The 21,665-nt window shown below is 64.6% G+C and overlaps 2 protein-coding genes across 2 annotated transcripts in view; one reads left to right on the forward strand and one right to left on the reverse strand.

The window, feature by feature from the left end:
• Positions 1-6,236: 6,236 nt before the first annotated feature.
• On the reverse strand, positions 6,237-9,990 carry SOHLH1 (spermatogenesis and oogenesis specific basic helix-loop-helix 1). Its single transcript, XM_090275284.1, has 7 exons — positions 9,833-9,990; positions 9,160-9,307; positions 8,740-8,861; positions 8,559-8,656; positions 7,509-7,695; positions 7,048-7,118; positions 6,237-6,554 (listed from the first exon to the last, which is right to left on the reverse strand). The coding sequence occupies exons 1-7, from the start codon at positions 9,988-9,990 to the stop codon at positions 6,337-6,339; spliced, it is 1,002 nt and encodes a 333-aa protein (XP_090131410.1). The 3' UTR covers positions 6,237-6,336.
• An 11,509-nt stretch (positions 9,991-21,499) lies between these two features.
• Positions 21,500-21,665, forward strand: part of KCNT1 (potassium sodium-activated channel subfamily T member 1) — a 42,212-nt gene continuing 42,046 nt past the window's right edge. The window contains exon 1 of the mRNA XM_090274956.1: positions 21,500-21,647. Coding sequence (XP_090131082.1) covers positions 21,553-21,647 — 95 coding nt within the window. The 5' untranslated portion in view covers positions 21,500-21,552. The remainder of the gene's footprint in view (positions 21,648-21,665) is intronic.

Consider the following 21,665-nt stretch of genomic DNA (forward strand, 5'->3'; position numbering starts at 1 on the left):
AGAGACGCACCTGCTGAGACTCGGACGGGATTCAGGGGACCCTGAACAGCCCGAACAGCCTTAAGACAGAATGGCGCTGAGCACAGCACGCAGGCTTCCTGGTTTGCACACTCGCTGCAAAGCTGCCTCGTGGAGACAGTGGGGTGCTGGCTAAGGACAGACCTCTGGGCCCTGGGCACAGGACAGTGAGCGGAATAGACCTTGGGCGCACCGATGGTTTTCCTCGTGTGCACCGGTGACCGCTCCACGGGGAAGGACAGGCCTCGACTGCCCACCCACACGCAGGAGAACGAAGCTGGCTCTCACTGCGTACCATGTGCAAACGGGAACTTAAGGTGGATCAGGTGCAAGTGCGGAAACTACACAATCTTCATAGAAAACACGGAGGGAGCTTCAGGACTCCAGGTTGGGCAATGAGGTCTTGGATCCGACACCAGAAGCAGAGGCAGTAAAAGGAAAAAACAGATGAACTGGACGACGTCAAGATTAAAACCTTTTCCGCATCAACGGAGCAAAAATGCAACCTGCAGACTGGGAGGAAATATTTACAAATCCTGGATCTGACAGTGGAGTAACATTCAGAATATACATATAAACAGCATTTGTAACTCTATAACCAAAAAGAGCATCACAAACGGGCAGAGGACTTGCATACACATTTCTCCCAAGAAGACAAATGACTAGTCATCTCATGGAAAGATGCTCAGCATCACTAACCATTAGAGAGATGCAAGGCAAAACCACAAGCGATGACCTCACACCCATTAGGATGGTTCTTACACTAAACACCCCCCACACACACAGGAAACAAGTGTGGCTGAGTACGCGGGGACATCGGAGCCCTGGTCCATCCTTTGCTGCTGGGGACATAAAGTGGTGCAGCCGCTGTGGAAATGGTATGGCAGTTTTTCAATAAATTAAACATGGAATTCCTATCTGACTCAGCAACGTTACTTTGGGGCATAAAGAATCAAAAGCAGGGACTCGAGAGATATTTGCACTCCCACAGTCACAACCGCGGACGGGTGGGTAAACCAGGTGCGGCCCTGCACACGGGGGAATAGCATGCAGTCCGAGAAAGGAGGGGTGTCCTGATGCCTGCCACCACACGGGCGGGCCTGGAGGACATCGCACAGAGTGAAATGACACAGGAGGACGGATACTTATGGTCCTACTCTACAAGGTCCCTGGAGGAGGCAGATCCACAGAGACAGTGGGGGCCACAGTGGGGGCCAGCGGGTGGGGATGGGGGTCTCATGGGAACGGAGTGTCCCTTTGGGAGGATGGAAAGTCCTGGAGAGGACGGTGGTGGCGGCTGCACAGCTGCGTGAAGGACCCCGATGCCGCGGAGCCACTCATGGAGACGCAGTGGGGACGGTCGCTGTGACGCTGCGTTGTGTATGTTTTGTCGCTATAAACAATAACTTAAAAAGTGACACAGATGACTCTTACAAACACTGCACAGAAAAGTGAGACCCAGAAGGCTATGCCCTATATCATACCATTCTTATAAATTTCAAAGACAAATAGAACGAAGGTGTGGTGGGGAGAGTATGCAGAGAATGAGGTGGTGGAAGGTAAAGAAGAGCAGGGGGTGCTCCAGTAATTTAGGGCAAAGGTTACGTCTGGGGGTGCTGTGAGGGAGGCAAAGGGCATCCGGGCCGGTGTTCCAGACTAGCCTCAGTCTGACCACCAGCCCAGGTGTGCACCAGCCCAGGTGTGGACGAGCCCAGGTGTGGCCCAGCCCAGGTGTGCACCAGCCCAGGGGTACACCAGCCCAGGGGTGTACCAGTCCAAGTGTGAACCAGCCCAGGTGTGCACCAGCCCAGGTGTGGCATCTGGCTCTGCCAGAGCTGTGTTGTGGTCTTGACAGCAACTGGCTGTCCTGTTTTCAGTCCTTCCTGGCACCATGATCCCCAGGGACGCTGGAAGGTAATGAGGCAAATCAAACCCACTGACATATAATTCACAGCAAGCATCTACAATTGACTAGGTTACCTGGGTCCTGGGACAAGGAGGAAGACATCAGTCTCCACGCCTGCCACCTGGGCAGAGGATGTGGGTGCATGGCTGCTGGTCCCAGGCCAGAGCGCTTGGGAACTGGCTGTCTTGGGAAGGGATGCCACAGCCCTTGTTCTGGAAAATCACCAGCTCAGGATCAGGAGACACTTTGTGAATGCACCACGATGCTGTGGCCACCACCTGGGGCAGTGGGTGATGGTCATTGCTGGGAAGTCACTGAAGAAGGACCCTTTCTAGGGGGAAAGCACTCACCACGGGGTCCCCCGGAGGAGGACACCCATGGACAGACTGGTGACTGCGTGTCAGAGCTGTCATGCCTCATCTGAAAAAGGGCAAGACACCCACTTCCTCCTCAGGGACTGTGACGCAAGAGCAGCCAGGGGCTGATGTTCCAGACCACAAGGCCTGGCCAGGAGATCTGCCCAGGAGTGACTATGAAATGGGCCAGCTGAGCCCCGGGGAGCCTCGGGGCAGGGGGCCAGGGAGCTAAGCTAGGACCACATCGCTGCCGTCCCTGCCTCCGTCACCCCATCACTGTGTGTCCTGTGGTCCCATGAGGATGTCAGCTGACCTCATCTTCACTTAACTACATCTGCAAGGAGCCATGTTCCAGACAAGGTCACACTCTGAGGTTTGGGGTAGACATGAATTCTGGGGGACACTGTTCAGCCCACCCCACCAGGATACGGTGAGCACGCCCTGTGGAGGCAGCGGGCAGGGCCAGTGCTCACCTGTCAGAACCTGCGTGCCGGAGGCCGGGGTTCAGCACAGGACTCTTCCTGGGACCAGCATGCAGCCCCTCGCTCGGCCCTGCACCTGGAGCTGCAGGTGTCCAGAGACCCAGCCAGGTGCGGGGGGAGAGTGATCAAGAGGGGCCCGCTCGCCCACCTCCCCCGGGATCTTGGGGAGGCAGGAGGGGGACGGGCCAGCAGAGCACACAGAGCCCCTGGGTGTCACAACCCGAGACGTGAGGGTCCTGGAGGAACCAGCTGGATCTTGCAAGAAGAGGCCCCTAAAGGTGCTTTTCCCGTTGACACATGGAACCCAAGGGCCTGGACTTTCACCCTCTCGATGGGCAAGTGCCTTGAAATCCTGACCCCGTGTCCCCGGTCCCACCTCAAAGAGATGAGCCACGGTGCGGTTTCACGGCAAGCGCTGATCCCCACTGTCTCTAGTTTTCAGTCCCAGGGGTCCCTGGGCCACCCTGTCCGGGGCACTCGCACTGGACGATGCAGTGACAGCATGGCACCACCAGGCAGAACCCGAGGGTCCAGGTGCCTGCCGCCCGCGCCTTCCTCTGCCGTGGGACCGGCCAGGTTCGGGGTGGCCGGGCCTCAGGACTGAGACCACCACGGAGCAAGGTCCCCCAGCCCCGGCCACAGCGCACACGTGAGACTGGAAAACGAGGGCCCTTCTCAACGCCAGCTGACAGCTGCCTGTACAGAGGCTCCCCGCGTGGCTGGCTTTGTTCCTGGTTACTCAGTTTCTGTCACCGAATGGCACGTGACATGCCCTAGAATTTATTTCCTAATCACTCATCGCTCACATATATATGGAAACAGTCCGTGTCTGTGTGCAGATTCCATGAACTCAGCGATCTGGATCACGCACCTGCGAGAGACTCTGGGTCTTCTTCATCCACCAACCCACCCAGGAATAGCTCAGGCTCACACTTCCCGGCAAAGCTCTCCCTCTCGCCTCCTGTGCGTCCTTTCCTGGGAGGACCATGGCCCCCTGAGTGGCAGAGGTGACAGTGGGAACCTCGGTCCGGACCCTGGAAGGGAAGCTGCATGAGGTGACCACTGCCCTGGGCATCCTGTAGCCCCCTGGTCAGATGGAGAATACAGCCTTTTACCTCTGGGGTGGTGTGAGTTTCTGTGGTGAACAGACGCTGAATTTCACCAGGGGCCTCGTCTGCAACTACAATGACGGCATGTGGTTTGGGGGGGCTGTCCTGTGACCACCAGGGCATGGGGTGCCCCCAGGTGTGGGGAGGGTCATTGGCAGGAACCTGACACTCTTCACTGGGGTGTGGAACACCTGCCCGGGGTCTTAGGTGCCTCCATCCCCAATGCACACTCACACACACATGCACACACTCACACTCATGCATGCACACACCTGCACACACTCTTGCTCGCACACTCACGGACACAGGTCAGACAGGAGGCCCCTGGAGCAGGGTGGCAGCCCTAGCTGGGGCACCTCAAAATGGATGTGAAAGAACGGTGGGGGGAGGTGGGCCCTCCCAAGTCTGCTTTGTCTTTCCAGGGGTCCTGTGAAGCTCAGGTGGGGACAGTCCGGTGACAGGTGGGGCCCTGATGGCAGGGGAAGAAAGAAGCCCCTCCATAGCCTCCCGTGGCCTCCCTTCCATCACTGCCCTGCACTGTCCCCTTTTCCAAGGTCACAGCCCCCAGCCCCACCCTGGGACCCCAAATAGCACCAAAGACATGACGGGGTGTTTTTAGCCCCTGGGATCCCCCAGCTTGCAAGGCAAAAGCCATTCCAGTAGCTGTGGGTTTTCAGGAGAAAGGGAGGTGGGGAGAAGGGAGGCATTTTCCTAAACCGTCCCAGAGTCAGACCCGGGCCTGTGACGCTGCTAGGCACGTCCCCTGGAGTGGCCCTACCTAAGGGATGGGACACTAAGGACCGGACAGCCCCTCCTCAGTGTCCCCTGCCCCGCTGAGAGCCCCTGGGAAGATGACCAGGAGCAGCAGGCACTCCCGGCAGGCCCTGGAGGGTGACCCAGCACAGCGCCTGCAGGGGACACTGGTTCCGGGACCCCTCCATGGGAGGGCCACCCTGAGGCCACAGCCTCTGCCTCCCCAGTGTCAGGTACAACCCTGAAGAAAACTGATGGAACAAGGCAACCCCATTACACAGGCCAAGGGCAGGCCCGGGCATGGCTGCCCTGGGGGTGGCCCTGATGTGAGGGTGTCTCACTGTGCTCTGGTGACAGCTGGGTACCTGCTGGTGGCAGCCCTGTGATGGCCGAGACCCCAGCTCCCAGGACAGGTGGGGCCTGTCCTCTGCCCACGTCCCTGAAGGGGCAGGTGCTGGCACGTGGGGGGCACAGTGTGGCCTGGCTGGATGCGTGAGAATCTGGGGAGGGTCTCCTCTCCCTGGGCACCTGGGACAGGAGGTGGATGGGTGGGCACCTCCCTGGGGGAGGGGCCCCACGGCAGGAGGGGGAGGCTCTCCGCTGTGGGCTCCAGGGTGGGGTCTCTGTGGCCTGGGGCCGCCGAGGATGCTGAGCAGCACTGAGCGCCTCCACCCACATGTGGTGACTCACAGTGGCCACGAGGTCTGAGGAGCAAGGTGGGCGGTGGGGAGGGCAGGTGGATGAGGGAGCCTGGACAGAGGCTGGTGGACGCAGCAGCTGCTCAGCTCCGAGCCGAGGCTGACTGTCACCAGGGTCCAGCCAAAGGCGGTCCTGCCAGAATGACCCAGCTGAGGGGCGGGTGACCCGGAGAGGGTGTGGCCTGACAGCGCCTGGGGTCCTGCTTCCAGGCAACCAGGCCTCCCCGGTGGGGCAGGAGGCGGGGAACAGGTCACTGGGAAGCTGAGGGCGCGGTACCGAAGCCCCCACTCCAAGCAGAGTCCCCAAAATAGGCCGGCAACCACCAGCACCTCGGCCTTCTAAACCTGCCCCTGAACGCTGAACAGCGGCCGCGGCCAAGAAGAGCTGTAATTATGTTCACAAAGGGCCCCGGGAGAGGAGGGGGCGGGAGAAAGCTGTTCCGGGAACCCTGCGGCTCCTTTCAGCTCCAGCCCAGCGCCACCAAGGCCCCCGCCAGCCCTTCTGCCCCAGCTCACCTGCGCCCCCTGGGGAGTAGGGGTTTAAAACTGAAAGCAGGTGGCCTCTGCCCCAGGCCCCCCAGCACCCCCTGGGGCCGGAAGGTCCTTTCCTTTGGCCACCCAGCCTGGAGAGGGAACCGGGGCCAGGGCCACCCTGAGGGACCCGCTGGGACCCTAGACCAGCCTCACAGGCAAGAGGAAGGGGTCCCACGCCCGCCTGTCTGGGGAGCGTGGGCCCCCACCCCGAGCTCCAGGGCTGGGTTATTCTGGGCCCCACGAGGCCAAGTCGGCGGGCAGAGAAACAAAAGCCCAGGCAGGGCCTGCCCTCTGAGCGGAAGTGAAGCCACCTGCGCAGTGAATCGCGTTAATTACACCAGAGAAGCCTGCTTCCTCTGGGAACACTGTTCTTCCCTTTAATGCTCAGCCGCGCTCAAGTCAGAGCACAGATGCCACCCACACCCAAAATAAAATGTCCCCGCGTGCACGCGCCGCTCCGAAGGCCCGGTCCCCGGCTGCCTAGTAGGCCAAGAAGTCGGGGAAGATGCTGTCCACCTCGTCCCGGAGGGCCAGGCTGGCGCCGCCCACGTCCCAGCCCCACGTTTCCAGGGGGCCTTCTGGGAGCTCCTGGGAGCCAGGCTGGGGGTCCGCCAGGAAGCCCAGCTCTGTCCTGTCCAGTGGGCTGCTCCTGGCCGGGGCCCGAGCGGGGGCACCGCTGCCTCTGCCCTCCAGGGACCCTGGAAGTAGACAGGGCAGGTGAGCAGAGCAGGCCCATCCTCGGGGGCCGGCACCCCTGCCCATCCACCCCGCCCCCCCTCAGAAGCCCTTTGCTCGTCTGTGAGGCGGGATCAGGAGGCGCCGGCCCTGCCCAGGACCCAGGAGGGCCCGGCCGGCCGGAACCGGGAGGCACTTCCCCAACACTAAACCCTCGGTACACGTCCAGGAGCCCTTGTGGGGACACAGTCTAGACAGAGCCACTGAGGGTGACACCCAGGTGACCCCCACCAGCCGCGTGCCACGCCCGTTCCCTGCTCACGACAATCCTCACCAGTGACAGCGCCAGCAAGGAGAAACGGGAGCTCAGAGACAGACACGGAAACCTGGTGTCACACAGCAAGCGGGGCCCGGCCACCCCTTCCCGCAGTCCCAGCCCCGGGTCAGCACAGCGGAGGCCCCAAAGCCCGCCCTCGATGTGGGGAGAAGGCGGCCCGGTCAAGTGCCCCCACTCACCCAGCCACCAGTCAGGGCCAGCAGTCAGTGCGAAGGACGGCCCGTCCTCCGCGTCACGGCCTGGCACAGACCTGGACGGCAAAGAGACCCACCCTGAGTGACCCCAGGGGGACCTGCGCCGGGTCCTCAGGAGAGGGGTGGTCCCGAAAGGCGGCTTCAGGCTCAGCAGATCGGCGGATGCCTGCTCCCACTCGCGCCCCTGGACGCACACAGCCTGGGTCCCTGTCCAGCCTCCCCAGTCCCTTCCCACGCCCCAACCGGGGCTCACCCAGCACCAGCTCGGTTACTATCAGTCAAAACAGGACAATTAGAAGTGTTTTCAAAACACTCCTTAGAGAGCAGAGTGTGGCTGATGGGGGCCTGGGCGGTGCTCTCATGTGGTGGTGGTGGGGGGGGCAGAGCCCTCCTGGGCAGGCGGGGCTGGGGGCGCACACACATGCACATGCCCACCAGGGACCCACCTGGCGCCTGGTGCCACAGCCTGGTCAGTGCCCTCAGTCAGGGGCCCTGTCTGGCCCAGGCCGCTCTGAGCCTCTTCGCGCACCAGTGGGGAGGCTGGCTGTCGAGAGCAGGGGGGCCAGGCTGGGGGTGGCCTCAGGACCTTGGAGGGGTTTGAGCCTAGGGTCCGAAGCACCAGATTGGTCGGCCCTACGGGAGAAGTGAGGCGTGGGTCAGTCTTCGCACTTGGGGAGCAGCCTTGCCCTGAAGATCTCAGCCCCTGCCCGCTGAGCCCTGCACGGGACATGGGACAGGGGGACAGGATGCATGGAGCTCAGAAGCAGAGGCAGACAGGTAACCAGGAGAAGGTGAATGCCCAGAGGCGAGGCACCTGACACCTGGTGCCAGGGAGGCTTCCTGGAGGCGGTGTCAACTTGGCCTCAGGTCAACCCGGGGGCTCAGACCTGGTGATCCTTACGCTGCTGCCTGCCTCCCCCACATCATGCCCGCAACCCCTGACCTGGGGCACCACCCTCAGACCAGCTCCCCAAGGAGTGGCCTCTGCTCCCTCACATCCTGTGTGTGGGTCCTCAAGATCCCTGGTGGCCCCAGTGTGCAGACAGCCCCACCCAGAGCAATACCCGCCCCTCCTTGGTGGGCACGCTGGGCAGTGGGGAGGCCGTCTGTCCTCCCCTGGCCCTTGGGGACAACGGCACAAGGCAAACACACGTAGGCAGCTTAAATGCCGTCACCAGCAGCCAGAGTGACAGACAGTTGGGCAGGGGCCCAGCGTGAGGGGGACGAATGCATCAGAGGTGCCCTGTGAGCTTGGCTCAGGGTAGCATCAGGGAACAAAAGCCCCCGTGTAGGGGAGGGGACGGCCTCGGGTCCATGACTCACCCCTCGGCCTCAGGGCCGCTGAGGAGCAGGCAGAGAGCCGCTGCAGCGTGGGGCTGCTCTCAGGGAGTGGGACTCAGCAGTGGCCACAGGGGCGAGGAGGGCGGAGCAAGTCCCTCTAGGTTCCCACAGTTCCTGGGGGGTCTGGGGACCATGCTCCTACCCAGTTGGCTTACCAGGGAGGGACGCTGGCCTGCTCAGCACCTCAGCACCCCCCGTGCGGGCCTCACCCTGGTCCGCAGCTGCGGCCACACAGCTTGGGGGGCCCCGTTGCCTGGATAGTGCAAAGAGAAAAGGGGCTCTGAGCAGTCTGCGTCCGCAGCCCCTGTGAACCCTCGCCCAGCAGGGGACACTGACATGGTCACGGATGGCCCCGTCCCGGGGGCTGGCGCGCCTGCGGGGGGCTGACTCGCCAGGGCCAGCTGCACAACATCCTCCTGCCACTTCTGCCACAACGCCTCCTCGGAGGGAGTGAGGACCTGCAACTGAAATACGTAAACACAGGAGTGGGCCCTGGTCACCGGGGAGCCCATAGGAAAGGTGGGCCGTGGCGCGCCCCTGGCTGACCGGCCGGGGGTGGCGGAGGCCCACTCTGCACTGAGCATGGTCCTCAGGACTGGGGGCCGGGAGGTGAAGGCCGTGCCCGCCCGGGGCCTCCTGGCAACGGGACTTTGACCCCATGCTGGCACCGGGGGCGGGGGCAGAGGGGCTGAGTTGGAGGCCACTGAGCCACTGCCACAGGAGGGGCCTGGGAAAACGCAGCCGGCACACACTCACGGTCTGCTGCTCCCCGCCGGGCACCACGGTGCCCGCAAAGCGGAGGAACTGCACCGACATCTCCAGGACAGAGGCCATGTCCTCCCGCCGGCCATCGAACTGGGGCAGAAGGGCCCGCAGGCGCTCACAGCTCACCGAGATCCGCTTCCTGCTTCCGGACGACAAGTGACAAACGTCCAGCCCATGAGCCGTCCGGCCTCGGCCAGGAGAAAGGACTGCAGCCACCAGAGCCCCCTCAGAGCAGCCCCAGGGGCTACTCGGGTAGAAGGACCCCCGGCCAAGGCCTCGGTTAGCTCTCTGAGCGGCCGGAGTCCTGCAGAGACCTGGCTGGGACACAGCACCCAGCCCCAGCCAGCCCAGGCCTGGACAGTCACTGCCTGGGGGTGTGAGGGGGACAGGGGTACAAGCAGAATCTGGGGTCTAAAGGACCCAAATGCACAACCTCAAGATGCCTAGGGCTTCAGGTCAAAGAGGGGGCTGCCATGGTGGCCCCTGCCCCCCACCCACGGCTTTTCTTGTCTACCTTGGGGATGGACCAATTGCCCCCTACTGGACAGATGCCTCAGGCCTGTCCAAGTTGCCTGAAGTTTGGTTGCAGCCACAAATCTGACCTCCTCTGCCACCCCACCCCCCTTTTAGAGGCCTGTCCACCCATCCTCCCACCGGTGCCCACCTGCGCTCCCTCTCGCTGAGCACGTTCCGAGGGAGGCAGGAGGCGGGACCCTCCACCGCCGCAGGGGTCTTGACTGGGCCCGAGCCCCCACCAGAGTCCTTGCCATGGAACTGGGTGCCAGTCGGGGATGAACTGCTGCTGAGAAGAGTCAACAGCATCAGGCTCCGTGAACCCCAGAGGACCACCGGGGCCCAGACGTGGTCATGGGTGCCTTTGGGGGGCGACTGGGGGCAGGGGCAGGGCCTGGGTGGCCCAGATATATGGTTTGTGCCCCTCCTCCCTCCGACCCCCTTCCCACTCTTCCCACCTCCGCCTGGGGTCAGTGGGGGGCGCTGCCCCAGGTGAGCCATGCCGGCCAGCCCGGGACTCGATCCATCTGAATTGGGCGGAAACGCGAATGGGGTGAGGGGGAGGCGGGAAACCCCAAGCACCTCTGGGCAGAGGCTTTCCACCTCACCTCCTCTGATGACCCCAACCCGCAATTCCTCACCTGCACCCCCTGGAGATGCGAACTTGGGGAACCCCAGCGTTGGGCTGGCGACCTTGCGACGCCATGAGCGCACAGCTCCGGAGGTGGCTACTAAGCCTGGGACCCCGCCACGAGCATGCCCCACACCTGCGCGTCCTGTGAGCCCCGCCCACTCACGTGCGCGCGGCCCGTCCCCACGTGCTTCCCACTCGGCAGCACCTGGGCAGCTGCCCGCATGCGCCCGCCACGCGGAGCGCTCTACCCCAGGCCTGGGCGGCGCGCGGGAAGCGAAGGTCCTCCAGCGGAGACGTTGCCGGAGAATGGCGCCCGGGTCCCCCGACTCCGAGCCCCCAGCGCTGCCCCGGGGCAACGGGCCCAGCCTGGACGGTCCTCCTGCCCCACTTCTCGGGAGGTCAGCCCGGCTCCCACTGAGGTGTGGTCTCCCCTCCCCTAGCCACACATGGCTGCCCCCGGTGACAGCCCTGAGCGGGGTGCTTAGCCCGTGGAGGGAGTGGGCAGGAAGGGGGCGTCCTCAGGGTGAAACTGTGACTTCCAGGACAGAGCTGGGCAGCAGGCCAAGCTGGAGCCACCGGGAGCCCCGGCTGACTGGCACGTGGGCCTGGGGTCCAGGGGCCCAGAACGCGGCAGGTAGGAGGTCTTTGGGGGAATGAAGGTTTCTAGAACCTTGTGGGGCAGGCGGGAATGGGGACCAGGGAGAAAGGACGCGGAGGGGTGTGGGGAGGCTGGTCTGACAACTGTTTGCCAAGATCTATGGGACACGCGGCCAGTTAGGGACGCGGTGGCAGCTGCCTACCGGACTCCGCCCCGGCCCAGCCCGGCCCGGCCCGACGCCGCCGCGATTCCCGGGCGACCGGCAGGGGGCGCGCCCGGCCAGGCGCCGCCACCCCGACCCCGGAACTCGCTCTCCCCACCCCTTAATCCGAGAGAGAAAAGTGCTATCTCTCGGGGCCAAGCGAGGGAAGAAGTCGCCTGTCGCTCCCGACTCGCTTCGCCCTCGCCTCCGGGTCCGAGCCGCCGCTGGCCCGCATGCCGCTCCCGGACAGCGCGCACAGCCCAGGGGGTGTCCACAGGGGGGCGCGGCCGGGGGCGCGCGGCGGGGGCCACACCAACCGGACCTTCGTGTTCGATGACGGCCGATGCGCCCCCAGGTACAGTTGGCTGCGCCCTTCCCCGCGCGGAGGGACCCGGGTCTGGGCTAGCACCGCGCCCCCACCCCAGAGCCTTCCCACCCCCACGACCCCTCATTCCCAAGATCCCCACCTCCAGGGCCAGGACCCGCCAGGCCCTCCCTGACCACCCTGGGGAACGGATGCCCCTCGGGATCAGGCCGGTTGGGGGGAGGCAGCGGGCACTTGCATCAGTGACCAGCAGGTGCCCCGGTGGCGTCCGTCTGTCTGCGTCCTTAACGCGAAGGCGGTCGGAGCGCGGCCATATTTGGATGCGGGGCTGAGTAGCCCCGGGGCGCAGGCAGGTGCGCCTGAGCTCTGGGCCGGTGCCACGCCCACGGGCCTCCCCCGCCCCTTCGGGCAGAGTTTGGGACAGCCCTCTGGGGTGCTGCCGCGTGGGGACCGTAGGGCTGTGCGCAAGGGACACTGGGCACGGGTACCCCACATAGAAGTGGCTTCTCAACCCAGGAAGAGCCCTGATTGGGTTGTGGGCGTGCTGTCAGGGAGGGAAGGGCGGGGGACCTGGTCTCCAGCTGCTGATTTTCATCTGGTGACCTCCCTTTCCCGGGTCTCCCTTTGCCCATCCGTGTGAGAAGAGGGTCAGCTGACCAGGGCTTCCAGGTGGCCTAGGAGGCAGTCATCTGGGGCCCTCCTCTGTGCATGTCCTCGGATGTCACAGGGATCCTGCCCATCCAGGTGACAGGCCCAGAAGGCACAGCACTCTGGAGGGGCCCAGGAGGAGGGGTGACTGTCCTGATGGGGGTTGCCTCTCTCCCTGTCCCGTCAGCCCCAGAGGACAGATGCATGTGTCTGCCCTTCACCCTGTGCCAGCAGCCAGGCTCCCGGTGACCCAGAGCCTGCACCTGCCCGGGGCAACTGTCCCCAGTTGGACGGAGCCCTGTCCTCGGTCCTGCGTGGCTGGGCCATTCTGGGGCCAGAGGGGTGGACAAGGACAGCTGCAAGGTGGGCAGCCTGGGTGTGAGGCCATGGGCTGCCACTAGCTGTGTCTTCTGCGGGACTCAGTCTCATCATGTGAAGTGAGGGGTGGAGCGGGTATCTTTGAGGGTCGTTTCTGGTGGAGGGGGGCCAGGGTCAGGCGGGGGAGTGTCCAGCCACCTGTCAAGGGTCGGGGCGGCCGCTTCACAGGACAGCACTGGCCTGGCCCCGTGGGGGCGCTGGGGGTACAGCTTGGGGAAGAACGCGTCCTCCGAGAGCTGGCTGTCCCTGGGGTGTCCTCGGGAAGCAGAGGTACTTAACCCTGAGAAGTGACTGGAGCCTGGACCTCCCCCAGGCCGTGCCCAGGGGCCGACCAGGTCACAACTGTCCAGCAGAGCGTGACCCCCCGGGAGTGCTCTTGTGACTTCTGCCATCTTTGTGGTCTGGCTGTCCCTCTGCCGATCTCCCTCCTCTGCCAGGTGTTGCCTTTCCTGGTGATCCATCTCCAAGGTCCCCTGCCCGGTCCAGGCGAGACGCGAGCTCTGTGTCCTCAGGGTCTGGGCCTGGTGGGCTCAGCCGCCAGCCCCCCAGACACCTCCATCTTCCCACTGGCACCACCTGCCCACTGGCTGGAGCTGGCCTCTGTCCCTGCACACTCTGTCATGCTGCAAGCCTGTCTTGGAGGGGATGTCAGGCAGGCTGGGTGAGGAGCCCCTCTTCCCCCCAGGAAAGGTCAGGTGGCTTCAGCTGGGGAGAACCCTTCTTGGCCAAGGGTGGGTCCAGGTGGGGACATTCTCCGGAGCAGCCTCCTGCGCCAGGCTTCACGGCGGGTCAGCCTTGGGATCCAGGCCTGGCTTTGCTCCCTCCCTGGACCTGGGGCGGGCCTCTGCTCTTGAAGGTGGTGGATGCTGCAGCCTGGGGATCTGCCCCCTCATCCAAGGGTCTGCTTCAGCCCTACCCTGAGACCCCTACCCAGGCGGTGGGGGTCCCTGGAGCCTGGCCCAGTGCCTGGCTCCAGTCTGGACCTCATGCCTTCCCCTGTACACAGGCACCAGCCAGCTCCTGCATCCATGGGCGCATCCCTTGTTGCTGTGCTCCTTCCCCAGGTCCAAAGGCCTCTGTCCTGGAGGTAACAGCTATCACGGGGAGGTCCCTGGGAAGACTCCAGCTGTCCCAGGGCCCACTGATGCTGCCTCCTGCCCAGTGCCTCTTCGTCAGAAACCGCTGACCAGGCCTTTCCCAAAACTTCCAGTTCCCAGCATCCCTGTCCCCCAGGGCCAGCGTGGGACCCTGCAGACCCTGATGGCAGAGGGCACAGTCATCCAGCTGGCGTCCTGCCAGGGTACGTGCCTGGGAGGTCCGGGCCGGCCCTCCGGGCCCATATTAGGGGGCAGGGCCTGCAGGGCAGCCGGAAGTGGCCGGCTCCGTGGGAAAGGTTCACAGCTGCGAAGCTTCCTGATCTGGGGGTCTGGAGGGAATGTAGGAGTCTGCCTTGGGCCAGGGGCGCCTCCAGCAGCAGCTCAGAAGGGCAGAGGTGAGTGAGAAGGGGTCATGGGGGGAGAGGAACCAGCCCAAGCTCTGCTTCCGTCTGGGTGGGGTCCGTGGGGTCAGCAGTGCCGTCACGTTAAACCTCTGCACTGGTCTGCCCACCAGCCCCGCTGGCATCTCAGCCTGTCAGTGTGTCAGGGGCCTGGTGGGACAGAGGTCCCCTCTCCTGGGAGTGTTTCCCCTGACGTTTCTCCTCCGGCCTCCCCTCCCCGTACCCTACCCTGGGATGGGGCGTTTGCAGCCTGTGCCCCAGGGGTGCTGCCCTCTGGGACACAGCGCCTCGTGCTGGCCGCCACATGAGCCAGGGCTTCTCCACACGGGGCAGATCCACCCGGGCACGTGCGGACCCTCGTGGGTGGGGAGTACAGGTGGCGGAGTATGCACACACCTCTGTCTGTGGACCTCCGTCCCCAAACACACATGCTGGGTGTGCACAGCATGCGTGCACACACGTGCTTTCCGCATGGGAGACCTGGAGTTGGGGGCTGCCCCTGCCTGGCACTGGGATGGGGAGCAGTGCACATGGTCTCTGGGTGGAGCCCCGAGGCAGGCGAGGGCCCGGGTGCAGCACCTGCTCACATGAGCATTTTTAAAGGTGTCCTGGGAGCCCCCAGGGCTGGGAGCGTGTACGGGGCATCCACATTCACTCACGTTCACCCACAGCCTCTTCCTCCTACGGAACTTGGGGGTGAGTGGGGCCGGCCTCAGAGGTGACGCTTGTACTAAACGCTGAAGGACAGAGGTGGGAGCAGGGGCCTGGAGTGGCCTTTCCAGAGACATCTGCTCCATCGTTGGGACCTCCCACTGGGGGAGGGGTGGGGATGTTCGGGGATCCCTTGCAGCCAGCACAGTGAGGCCCCAAAGAGGTGCATAGGCCACCCCCCCACCCCCCCACCCCCCCGCAGCAGCCTCGCCCAGGCTTGCCTAGCACTGGCCCTCGCCTCCGGGCCAGCGGAGGGCCCAGTAGCCCGCGGGGAAGGTGCTGCGCTGGGCCTCCACATGCCTGTGGCCATGCGCCAGCCCTGCAGGGGCCCTAGCTCACCCCTCCTGTTGGCCCCGCCCCTGCCCGCAGGCTCCAGTGGTGTGTCATTTGTCACAGGGGACAGAGCTTGAATACAGCGTGAAGTCACGGTTCTCCCCTGGCACTCGGCAGGAAGCTGGGGGCGGAGAGCAGGTCAGGCTTAGCGGCTGCAGTAGCATCGGTGATAACTACACGAGAGGACGTGGGGCGACTGCATGGCTCGGGCTCTCAGGGCCGGTGGCTGAGGACCCAAGGGGACCTGGTGGCCTGAGCGGTTGAGCTCCTCCCTGCACTGCCTCAGGCGCCCTGACCCTGTGTGTTGTGGGGGCAGCAAAGCCTTCAGAGGGTGAATGCACTCACTGCCCAACTCTGGCCACAGCTTGGAGTCTGCGCCAGCTCCAGGCAAGCGCGGGCCCAGGGCCCTGGAGGGGCCAGCAGCCTGGCGTGCAGCCCTTGTGGGGGCATCCGGGCACTGTGGCTGTGGGCTGGGCCGTGGGGAGAGGGTGCTGCACCCTCCTCCATTCCTCTTCCACCACAGGAGCCCAGGACCTTGGGGATGAAGTGCCAGTCTGAAGTAGAGACGGGGGCCCTCAGGTCAGAGAAAGCAGCAAGCAGCGTCTGCCCTTCTGCCCTCCTGCTCAGAGGACAGGATGACCTACCTGCCCATGGGACAGCTGTCCTGCTCCGGGTGCAGCCCCGATGCCCTGCTGTGGCAGAGGGCATGTCATGTCCCCACCTCAGGCTCTGTCCCAGCAGGCTCTCAAGGGACTCCCCAAAACACAGGCTCCAGTTCTGGGGTCAGCACCGCCCCCAGCAGCTCAGCCTAGGCCTGTGTTTGGTCACTAGACACCTCTGAGAAGCTACCATGTGTCTGGCCAGGGGGCGGGGGGCACTCAGGCAGCTTCAGCCAGAGGACACGACTGAACGAGGGTCCCAGACACCCAGGGGTTGAGGGCTGGACCCTGTGATCGGGATATGAACCTGCCAGCTGACACTGGGTGACCTGGGCATACTTGGGGGCAGGCCCGTGGGCTCGAGGAAGGTCAGGGGCGATGACAGGGCTCCCACGCTGCTGCCGGCCCTTCCCCCCCGTCCTCTGGGCTTGCTCTGTGCACGGGGGAAGCTGCTAGAAGCGCCGGTTCTGATGACTCAGCGGCACGCCCGAGCCTCCCCTTGGATGCGGTTGCATCTCCGAGGTGGCGCTGAGCGCCGAGCCCCTTCCCCTGAGAGGTCCCCCCGGCTGTGGCTGTTTAATTACCGTGGAAAGGAAACGCCTGGCTCTCTGTCGTGGTCAGAGGGCCACTGGGCAGCTTTCCACCAGCCTGGGCACCGAGCCCCGTGCTCGGCTGCCCCACCCCGGGGACACCGCCATGTCCACGGGGCTCTCCTGGGCGTCGGGCAGGGACAGGTGAGCTGTGCACACACATGCACACAGGTCCACACGAGTGTGCAGGTCTACTGCACATGCACACCCACACAATGCACACGTGCGCACACACACAGTTCCTCTCAATCATGGCTCTCAGGCTCCTTGGAAAATTTGATCTGAGTGTGGACAACTAAACGATGCGTCGTAGGAGAGGGACTGAGTCCCTCAGTCATACTGCGGGCCCTGGACGGTCAGACTGACAGTTACACAGTCTGAGAGGGGACACCGTCTCAGGATGTCACGTGCCAGGCTGAGCAACAGGCCCTCTTCCCCAAGGCCTGCCCGGGCACAGGTGACACTCGGCAGGGAGGGTGCTGGCGGTCCCTTGGCTTTCTCGCATCCAACAGCAAGTGACACACCATCGGTCTCCTCATGTGGCCCCGTGGCTGATGCATGGCCTTTAACCCCCCACAGCCCCCTGAACCGAGGTCACCGAGCGGTGGGGACAGTCCGTGCATTGCCTGCCGGCTGGGTGCCCAGGGAAACCTCCCTGGCCGGCATTCCCTCAGAGCGGAGCGTGTTCGGGCTTTTACGTCTGTAGGGTCCATGGACCGGCCTGTCCTGCGTTTGCAGACGTGCCCACGTGGGCCACGGGATGTGACGGTGCTCAGCGCACCCCTGTCCCGCGTGCACGGCCGGCTGGGCGGGAGCGGTGTTCCACGGGGCGTGGCGGGTGTCCCTGCCGCCTGTGCACAGGGACCGTGTCCCGGGTGGAGACTCCAGCGTGGGAGGCGCCGCTACGTCCGAGTGGCCCTCGCTCCCAGCGCAGATGTCGGCACTCAGCTCTGCTCGCTGTCGGCCATGTTTACCCTTCAGCATGGATTTTGGAAACATTTTGTCAGGTTCTGAGAAAACCAGCCGTGTGTGTCCACGGGCCCTGACCAACTCTGTCTGCCGCCCTGGGCACCCGGAGCGACTCATGGTCTCCCCGACGGTTTGGGGTTGGCAGGGCTCCGGGCGGCCGTGAGCGGGGTCCTCCCCCGCCGCCACTGCTGCTGCCGCCGCCGCTGCTTTGGGTGAGGCGCCAGGCTCGGCTGAGCCGTCGGCGCTTCCATTTGTCCTAATGGTTTTCCGCAGACCTTCGGGGTTTTCTAGGGGAAGGATCGGCCGGCCGCACACCATTAGAGCCCATTTCTCCCTCGGTCAGCGCCCGGCGGGAACGCCCACCGCGGGGGCAGGCCTGTCCCCCACTCCTAGGAGCGCCTCCCGCGCGTCACCACAGCTGTGATGTTCGCCGAGGCTTCTGGTAGGTCCCATTTGTTCTGCTTCGTCAGGTTACATGTGCTTCCCTCTGTATCTCGTCATTGACGGATTTTGAATCGGGATGAATCTTGTTTCTGTCTCCCGATCGTGGCTCTTGTCCTTCAATTTTAGCGCAATGAAGTTCGTGGCGCTTTTTTGAGATCGATGCTCTTCTGTTTCGGGGGCGCGGTGTTGTGTTAGCTCGCACTGGGTTCCAGGGAGGGCCCCTGGTGTCCGTGCCGGTCTGTCGGTGTCTGCGCGGCAACGGGGCTGCCAGCCCTGGAAGATGGACAGGGTAGCTTCTCTTTCTTCCCTGGTCTGACTCAGGAGGCAGGACGTGGCTCTGAACCCTCAGGGCCTGGTGCCTCCCTCCGACCACTGTAGCTTCCTCAGTCCTGCCGACAGCTTGGCCGCCAAGGGGACGGGGTGGGAGGGACAGAGAAGCAGAAGCCCCTGCCCTCAGAGGGGGCTCCTGGGCGGGCACAGGCAGTGCAGCGGGTGGTGAGTGGACGGCCACCTCCCTCGCACCCAGCGGGCCTGCTCCTCAGCTGCAGGACCTCGGTGAAGCTCCCCAGCTGTGACCCCACGGGGCCTCTTTGCACTAGAGTCCTGGCTGCCTGCCACTGCCCTTCAGTGGCACACGTGCCTGGCATGCAGCTGGCACTTGGTGCTCCTGCAAGGCTGCCCCTCCTGTGGGGTGGGCAGGGCAGGTCGCATGCACACCCTGCTGAGGCAACCCCGTCCTGACGCCCGCGTGTGGGCCGCCTCGCTTGTCCTTGGCCTCGCTGGCTGGACCCCACAGGTCACATCCCGGGTCTGAGCTCCACAGACTGTCCTGCCGCTGACCTGCTGAGGGTGTGGTGGGGAGCTGGCCGTCCCAGGAGACTGGTGCTCTGGGCCACAGCCTCCGTCCTCAGCCAAAATGCTGGCTCCCCAGCCCCAAATTAAAAACTGATAGATGAAGCACTCACGTGCCAGGCACGACCCTGAGCACCCTGTGCTGACTGGCTCATGGAGTGTTTACCATCACCCGAAGGGTCAGAGCCTTAGGACCTTCGGTACAGGGGAGGGCGCCGGCTCAGGGAGGTGAAGTGACTTCCCCAGGGCCACCCAGCATGGACCCACAGGGCAGGACTGAGCCACATCTGCTCCCCATGCCCAGTGGGCTTGTGCCCACAGCCCTAAGGGTCCCCAGGAGAAGCAGGGGCTCCCCGGCCTTGCCTGGGGGGGGGCTGCCCTGTCCACTTGGCTCCGCTCTGGCTCCAGGGGGCAGCGATCCACAGCTCAGGCCCCACGCCGCATCCTGGGGATAAGTGAGGGGGCCCTGGAGGTAGGCGCCTTCCCAGTGCCCTTTGGTGCCGCCACCACACAGAGGGCAAGACCTCCTCTGGGAGCCCCCCTTGAGTCATGAAGGGAGGAGGGAGTGGAAGGGAGGTGAGGGGGTGTGGACTGCGAGGCGACCCCTGTGCCCCAGACGCGTGCCAGGGTTCTATTCTCACGCCACCGGGATCATCTCTGCTTCTGCAGGGACAGATACTCCCCCCACCCCCGCCCCCACTCCCAAGTGTCCAGAAGCTCAGTGACACAGGCCTTCGGGTTCAGGAAGAGGCCTCAACCAGACCCCAGGGACCAGCACGTAGCTGCTCAGGGCCCTCCCACACCGGGCCCCTTCCAGGAGGGCCTGGGGCCCCTGCCCTCGGCCAGCACAGCAAACACTCAAGTTCCGGTGAGCTTTCCGCTGTGCTGGGGGGGAGGCAGGACGCCAGGAGGCCTGCGGCGCGTCTGTTCCCTCCCTGAGCTCATTTTGATGTTCAGTGTGGCAGCCACACTCTGAAGGTGAGGGCGGAGGGGCAGGTACTCTGGTACCTCACAGGCCGCATTCCAGGGGTGGGGGCCAGGCCTCGACTCCCAGATCCCTCCTTCCCTGTGCCCCCTGAAGCAAACAGAGGCCCCACCCTCTGAGGTCTGCCATTGGCCCTTCCAAGTCCGGGCCTTGAGGTCGAGAGAAAGCCCAAAGCAGCTCACAGCGGGGTGGGGTGGGGGCGTGACAGCTGGGCCTGGGGGCCGGGCCAGCGGGCTCTGCCTTGGAAAGGGGTTCTCAGCAAGAAAGGGGCACAACCAAGAAAACACAGCCCCTGCCTCTGGCCGCGAGGCTCCCTGCGGCCCAGCCAGCTCGTGACTGAGGGAAAACACAAGCCTCGCTGATGCAATTAGGAAAATGTTATTTCTCAAATGCTGCCGGCTGCTCGGGGTTGGACCTGCGACCCGGGAAAGCAGCTGCAGCTGGGACGGTCCTCGAGCAGCTCCCAAGGGCTGCGGGACGGGGGTGCCCTCACGCAGGGGCGGGGGCCTGGGACAGGCCTGGGTGGGGGCTCAGGGAGCGTGCCTGCCCCTCCCGGCTTGGGCAGAGAGCGCGAAGAGCCTGCCCGCCCACGGGGACCTCAGCGCCAGGTGAGCAGCCCTCACTCCGGCCTCTGGGCACAGCCCGCTCTCAGGTCCCCAGCCCAGGCTCAGAGTGCCGTCAGCAGACGCCTGTGCCTGCCAGGGGGCTGAGACGGCTCCTTGGTCCTCCTGCCACCCCCCACCTTAGGGAGCCAGGCCTGATGGGGTGGAGAGCCCCTTCTCCCCCAGCTGGTTCTACCTCCCCAGAGGGACTGAGAAGGGCCCTCCAGGGTCCCCACACTGAAGAGTCACAGCTGTTGTACTTCCCTCCCAGAGGTCCCACCCCTCCTCGCAACACCAGCTGGGGCATCTGAGGGGCAGCACCGAGGGGTGGGCTGGACTGGGCTTGCCAGGACGGTCAGCAATGCCAAAGGACCAGGAGTCCTGGGTGCTGGTTGTGGTCAGGAGCCCTGGGGCCTGACCTGAGCCTCTGTCTGGGCGGTGGCAATGACTGTCCCCACAGTGTCCAGTTAATGGGTGTGCAGCTCCCGCGATGGGTCAGGTGCCGCTGTGTGGTGGCAGGGCTTGTGGCAGTCCTGTGACGCAGAGATCCTGGCGCGGATGTTCAGAGGGCTTTGCGGGTTGCTGCCCAGGAGGCTGGGAACTGGGAGCTTGGTGGCCCTGCTGGCCCCTGTCCCCACCTGCTGCACAAGATAACCTCACTGATGTGAAAACAGGAGACAAAGGCTTAGACCCCACAGGCTGCAGAGCAGAAGGACCCTTCTGGGACCTGGTCTGGCCCCAGGCCCCAGCCCCACTACTGCCAAGTCTCAACTCAGGGATTGGTGACATTGGCCCAGAGGGATCTCCCCTCCCCCACTGACGCCCACTCCCAGGTTCTGATCTGACCTAAGCTGCTTGGCCCCAGGGAGGCCACAAATAAGTGCCTCCGGCTTCCTGGTCACTCCCAAACTCCAGCAGCCTGGGTATCAGAGGAGGTGTTTGGGGCGGAGGAAGGCAGAGCAGGCAGCCTTGGCAAAGGCTGTGGGGAGCGCTAGGAGGGCTTGCAGGGCACCGCGGGGGCCCAGGGCTGGTGTGGTCGCCTGCCCCTGAGTTGGTGGTGGCAAACCTCGCCCATGCGCTAGAGCCGCCTTGGAGTGTGCCCAGCCGTGTGGTGGGCGCGGTGGCCAAGGCAGTGGCAGAGCTGCCTGGCTCCACGGGGCTGATGGGGTGGGGTGGGGGGGCTACGCGGGCAAGAGGACCGGATCTGCGTGCTAGAAGTTGGTGGGAGTCTGTCCGGGGACCTGGGTCTGCAGCCAGGCAGCCAGGCAAGGAGGCTGCTGGGGCGGGCGGTGGGGGTAGGGGCGCTGCGCGGGGCAGTTGGGCGCAGCAGGCGGGCCGGGCGCGACAGGAGCTGAGGGAGCGCTGGCGTGTGCCCGCAGGCAGCCCAGCGCCGGGGACGGCAGCCGCGGGGACAGCGTGCTCCTGGACACCGGCAGCCTCAAGATGAGCGACCTGGAGTCGGAGGTGCTGCCCTTGCCGCCGCGGTACCGCTTCCGGGACCTGCTGCTAGGCGACCAGTCCTTCCAGAACGACGACAGGTAGGGCGGGCGGGGGTC

This window comes from Furipterus horrens, unplaced genomic scaffold, assembly GCF_987537825.1.
Source record: "Furipterus horrens unplaced genomic scaffold, mFurHor1.1.pri manual_scaffold_4, whole genome shotgun sequence".
Lineage (NCBI taxonomy): Eukaryota > Metazoa > Chordata > Mammalia > Chiroptera > Furipteridae > Furipterus > Furipterus horrens.

Coding starts and splice junctions, on each gene's coding strand:
- SOHLH1 (XM_090275284.1), bottom strand. CDS start 9,990: ATGCTGTTGACTCTTCTCAGCAGCAGTTCATCCCCGACTGGCACCCAG. Junction 9,308..9,832: donor CTCAGCGAGAGGGAGCGCAG/GTGGGCACCGGT, acceptor GTCCGGAAGCAG/GAAGCGGATCTCGGTGAGCT. Junction 8,862..9,159: donor CCGGCGGGGAGCAGCAGACC/GTGAGTGTGTGC, acceptor TTTCAGTTGCAG/GTCCTCACTCCCTCCGAGGA.